General features: G+C 30.2%; 1 protein-coding gene across 1 annotated transcript; it reads right to left on the reverse strand.

The window, feature by feature from the left end:
* Window positions 1-506: 506 nt before the first annotated feature.
* On the reverse strand, window positions 507-5,759 carry LOC132751194 (peroxisomal bifunctional enzyme-like). The gene is made up of 3 exons (XM_060741335.1): window positions 5,636-5,759; window positions 5,006-5,115; window positions 507-1,800 (listed from the first exon to the last, which is right to left on the reverse strand). Exons 1-3 carry the CDS (start codon window positions 5,743-5,745, stop codon window positions 1,697-1,699), a joined length of 324 nt encoding a protein of 107 aa, XP_060597318.1. The 5' UTR covers window positions 5,746-5,759; the 3' UTR covers window positions 507-1,696.
* Between the last annotated feature and the right edge of the window lie 245 nt (window positions 5,760-6,004).

The raw sequence follows: 6,004 nt of genomic DNA on the forward strand, positions 1-6,004 counted from the left end.
ACTTTGCCTTCTTTTATTATAGATAAATACCTTTAAAGTGACTTTGCCTTCTTTTATTATAGATAAACACATTTAAAGTGACTTTGCCTTCTTTTATTATAGATTAATACATTTAAAGTGACTTTGCCTTCTTTTATTATAGATAAACACATTTAAAGTGACTTTGCCTTCCTTTATTATAGTTCAACACATTCAAAGTGACTTTGCCTTCTTTTATTATAGTTCAACACATTCAAAGTGACTTTGCCTCCTGTTATTATTGTTCAACACATTCAAAGTGACTTCGCCTTCTGTTATTATAGTTCATGGCTTTGCCTTCTTTAATTATAGTTCAAAGTATATTTGCTTTAAATTTTAAAGTATGGCTTTTTTAAACCTAACAATAATACAATTTAAAAAAAAATAAAATTTAAACAATACCACGGTTTTTATGCCATTACTATACTCTTATTAGGTTAAAGGAAAATAAACAAGAAATACTTTTTGTCATTCTGTTTAATATAATTATTTTTCCTTCACAATTTAGATCAACATAAAATATTTGAGGATAAATACATGTACATTGTTAAATTTTAAATTATATACATATGTACCTACTTTACTCAATTACACTCAATTAATTATCATTTTGAGTGTTGAAACAGTAAAAGGGCAGTATACATGTATATATTGAGGGTTGATCTCCAAACTGTTGTAAGTCCTTCTTTATTTCATATAAGTTACTACAGTTTTGCAGTCAACCCTCCATATAATTATTTGTGACAAAAATTGATCCCATTCTTACATGCTTTACTTTATAATCAAAACTTATTACTTAAACAAAGCATCAAAAAATCATTAAAATAATTATAAAAATTATATCATTAAATAATAAATATTAAATAATATATAAAACTCTGCTAAAGACAGTCTATAAACAAGCCAGCTCAACACACATATATTCAACCGACCCCTTCAAATCAGGTTTGCAATCTTTTTGCACTAAATCTTAGAATATCTATATAGATGGTTCTCTTTTCTAATAATTTAGACCATTTTTATCAAATATTTTCAAAAACTGAAAACCTTGGTCCGACCTTGCTGCTTTTATTAAACCAAATAATAGAGTACGTGATCTGAGATTAATATTAAAGAAATATGTAGATCTCCAAAGCAATATGAACTTAAAAACAATGGTTGAAAAACACAATAAAATCAAATCGAATCATGCATAAAAATCAATTTTATATGAAATAATGTTTAAAAATCATGTGTAACTGACTTTTTGAACTATCTCTATTTTGCTGAATTTTATATTGGTTGCATTTCAGTTGTATTGTTAATTTTAGCAGCATGCACACCTCCAGATCATTCTAATTAAGATACTTAATGGATCATTTCAACAACAGGCATTCAGCACATTTGTCTTGCCAATAATGGTCAATTTATCATAAACTTTAAATCTCCCCTTGATCATCAAAAACAAAATTACTACCCAGCACACATTTACAATATATTATATAGTATGTATACTAAATAGTAAAAGGGTGCTGGACAAAAACTGTTTTAATATAATCATCAATATTGTAAAAAATAATGGCAATCTTTACAATTGAATCAAGTGATCATTCTGAACACAACAGTATTTTTCTTTTAAATAAGTTTGTCACAAATTCACTCCCTTTTACAAAGTCCAGGATATTTCTTCTATGGCAAGTTAGAGTTTGCTCCCTTGAATTGCTTGTCCCCATTTACTAAATGGTACATCATTTTGGCTAAGTTTTGATAGAAGACTGCTTGGTACCCAATGAGAACTGTATGCTGAAATAAATACAGTAAAGGTATTTAATTATAACAACTTAATTCCTTCAATTTGTGGAACAGAACAGTAATTGATCAAAGATAAATAAAGAGGGAAGTAACTTTGGCAAAGTTCAAGGTAGTTATCAAATAGTTAAAAAATTGACCAATCTTAGCAGACTTTAAGCAGTTTCAAACCCTACTTTTCTCTCCTAAGAGCATGAAAGTTACACTTTGATATTCTCAATAGACCAGTCTGTTTTTTTAATGTCTGGACAAATAAAAATAAACACTGCTGCTTTTAAAGATTGCAAAATGCGGCTTATTTCCGCATGCTATAGATGGCATCATACTCTTGATCCCCATGTTTAACAGACAACCAACAGGTCATTTCTCCCATTTTGTATTCATAATGAGCATAATTGAGGGGTTTTTTTTTGTTCTTAATTAAATTAACATTCTTATTTGCATTCTGGGGAGACAAGTTAGTCCATCCATCTGCCTTAGTTATCATATAATAATATCATACATGCAAAGAAAGAAGGGGAGCAGTGGCCTAGTAGTTAAGGTGCCTGCCTTTCAACCCAGGGATCCTGGGTTTGAGCCCTAATCAGGTCACAATCATGTTTCTTCATATGACACCAGTTCTAGTTGGTTCCAGGAAGCAGACTCGAAAGTGATTAATATAAACTGCAAGAACATGTTTTGCAATCGAGCTTAAATCAATATGTTTAATCCCCATAAAATATATATATATATAACAAAAGTAGAAATTATGAATATTTAATTTGAAAAAATAAAATTACAGGTACTCTGTGCTGGTTTTCATTCATTAAAAGTGTTTGTCAGCACACCCTTGTGTGTATTATATATTCTTAATGTTATTATAGTGTTGTTAGCTACATATGGTAAACTTAATTTGATAATAAAAGCAGCTGTCTGTCTAGAGTTCATATAGAGGATATTTGTTTAGTTCAGTGTAAGATCGGAATATATTTTACCAAGTGAGCACCAAAAGGTATATTTCTTGAGCGACGCAGCCATGAGTGAAATATGATCTCTTGGTGTTCTCGAGGTGAAATATATTTTGATCTTGCACTAAATTAAACAAATTTTCTTTTAATTTTGCAAAGAAACATTTAAAAAGACATTTTAATATAATACTAATTGAAAAGCGTGCCAAATAATAATACAACGTGATGTCATTTACAAAGTCACTGATACATTTCTATAAACCAGCAAAAGCATGAAATAAATATACATATATAGCATCTCTGAGTCACGATATAAAACATGTACAAGGTATTAATCAGATGTGAACATCTGCTTCCCTACACTGTAGTCTATACCATAGAAAGAATCAATAAAGCTTGGTTTATACAGAATTTATTTTAGTTTGATTGTGTAGAAACTTGCTTATAATAAACTTATAGACACACTTTTGAAATCCGTTCCTTGAACCAACCAGTACTGCGGAATGAGTGTAAAGTTTCTAATGCTCAAGGAAACAATGACTTGCCCCTCGGACAGGGTTTAAACCCATGCGACCAATGATCATTAGATTACTAGTCTGACGCGTTAACCACTCGGCCATGCCGCCACTTGATCAATAAATCTTGGGGCCGGTCCAATTGAAATGTTGGCGAGATCAGCCAAAAAAAACCTCCCGAGGCAGTTGTAGGCATAAAACAAGATGTTGGTAAATAATGAGCAAAATTTATAGTTTATCCACTTTACAAAATAAACATAATACTTAATTTATGCATAAATTTCAATTTTCTAAGACAGTCAATTAATGTAATAAAGTATTTAATCTGTAATTACCACAAGACCTGTCTAATAACATTAATCATTATTAAAGTTCTTATGATTTATAATTGTAAGAAATTCAAATAATTGCAAATGATTTTATCTTTAGCTGCTGCAAACACATTCTGTAAAAGATGAATGAATGAATGAATGAATGAATGAATGAATGAATAAATGGATGAATGAATGAATGAATAGATGAAGGAATGGATGAATAGATGAATGAATTAATTAATTAATTAATTAATTAATGGATGAATGAATGAATAAATGAATGAATGGATGAATGAATATATGAATGAATGAATGAATAAATGAATGGATGAATGAATAAATGAATGAATAAATAAATGAATGGATGAATGAATAAATGAATTGATGAATGAATAAACGAATGGATGAATGAATAAATGAATGAATGAATGAATAAATGAATGAATGTTCCAATTAAATTGGATAAAATTTTACTATTTTCTTATAGATATTTTGCCTTTTTATTAAATTTAGCTATGTTGTTGATGTTTACTTATCTATCTTATGGGCAATGACTCATAAAACAAGTTTTAGTATGTTTATATTTACATGGGATTATATCTGTAAAGACATTAGGCATATTGCCTACATGTACTATTGAATGAAGACTTTATGCATAACAATCTGTTGCCAATTATATCATCAATCAATACTTCTGTGCTAAAACTGAATAAACATTTCTTCACCTTAGTGCAATAACGACTTAACTTGTATAAAATTATATAAAGAGTTAACCTATTACTGCACTAAGTCAAAGATTTTATCACTTTCCACAACTATACAAGCACAAACAACCTTGGGTAGTTTGCCATATGTACAGTACAGATACATTCGGCACATTTAGCAAAATCCATATAATCTGCTCATTATGTGACAGCTTGCATTTTCCATATCTAAATGCCTCACAGTTTTATTTTCTACTTTACAAGTATGCTTATAGCTCAGGTTCATTTCCTGTATAGCATGCCTTAATAAATGTGTCTTACTGCTTTTTTTGATTGTGTGTGTGCGCGTGCGTGTGTTCGTGTTTCTAACTTTGTTACAGCATCAGTAAAATAACTTTATCACACAACCATGCCACTTTTGCGACTCCATTAAACAGGTATTGCAAGGCTGTGCATATATCCTGATGTGATGTCATTTGCGTCATACAAACATAGCGTAAAGACCAACTAAATGTTAGCATTACAATATAGGCTTATCAAACGAAAAGTAATTTTGTTTTCACTTTAAACAGTTTTTATTTTGGATATGTGATAAATAGAATATTAAATTCCAGAGGCTCGCATAATATCTTATTCAAATCGTGCAATAAATACAGTATTGAACTTACGCTCATTCAATACCCTCTAGAGCTAACAGAATGTTATACGAAAAAACTTACGGAATGTTTTATGATAATAACATATCCTTTCATATATCTTCTTCAAACCAACCTGACTTGCATAATACATTGGTCCACCCATATATTTAGGCCAGCTAAATCCATATATCCTGAAAGAAGAGAGACCTAATCTGAAATACATATATCTAAAACATTGTATCTACATCATTAACCTAAGTTAAAACCTGCTGAATTCAACATGTCCAGCTTCTGCTGGATTTAACTAGTAAGAGGGCTTCTCCAAATGTTAATAAAGTATATGTTTAAATCGGTAATTCTGCATTCTGTTATCTGTATTTCATGTAAAGAAACCATTGCTAGTGCGGAACTTTTTACATGCCAGTGCAGTGTCATTTGACAGTTATGTTTTGGCCATTACTTCTGACATGCTTTTGCTAATAAAATGTCATTTGACATTTATGTTTTGATCATAAAACTACCGGGGCCACCATTGCATCCAGCTGTTTTTTATATTGTGCTCCAAGTCAAGCCTATTTAAAAAAAGTGCGTACTAAACTGCATGGGTACAAGACTCTTTCCTTTCAAGCATGTTTTCTACTCCATTAATGTATACCTACATGCCTAGTTTTTATGCACAAATAAATAACAACAGATAATATTAGCATATACCATATGATATCAATTTCCTCGGGCATTGAACATAAACCTTCCTCGAGGATCTTGAACCCTTCATTTATCATTGCATACTGCATCCTCTCCAAGATTTCCTGAAAAAACATTATCACATACAATTCAACATGTACATTTAACCATATACAATGCAACATGATCACTTATTGAACATAATCTATTCAACATGAATAATTCAACATGTACAATTAAATGTATGCAATTCAACATATACAATTCAACATATACATTTAAACATGTACAGATTTATTTAACTAATGAACATGTGAGACACTCTTTATAAAGTTTTTCGGTCATCATAATGAACCTACATACGTCTTGTCTGCTCTCAAGTCGAAGAGTTTATAA

This window comes from Ruditapes philippinarum, unplaced genomic scaffold (assembly GCF_026571515.1).
Source record: "Ruditapes philippinarum isolate M1 unplaced genomic scaffold, ASM2657151v2 ctg5334_1_1_1_1, whole genome shotgun sequence".
NCBI classification, from domain to species: domain Eukaryota; kingdom Metazoa; phylum Mollusca; class Bivalvia; order Venerida; family Veneridae; genus Ruditapes; species Ruditapes philippinarum.

Coding starts and splice junctions, on each gene's coding strand:
- LOC132751194 (XM_060741335.1), bottom strand. CDS start 5,745: ATGTTTTTTCAGGAAATCTTGGAGAGGATGCAGTATGCAATGATAAAT. Junction 5,116..5,635: donor GAGGAAATTGATATCATATG/GTATATGCTAAT, acceptor CTCTTCTTTCAG/GATATATGGATTTAGCTGGC. Junction 1,801..5,005: donor TTATTATCATAAAACATTCC/GTAAGTTTTTTC, acceptor TATTTATTTCAG/CATACAGTTCTCATTGGGTA.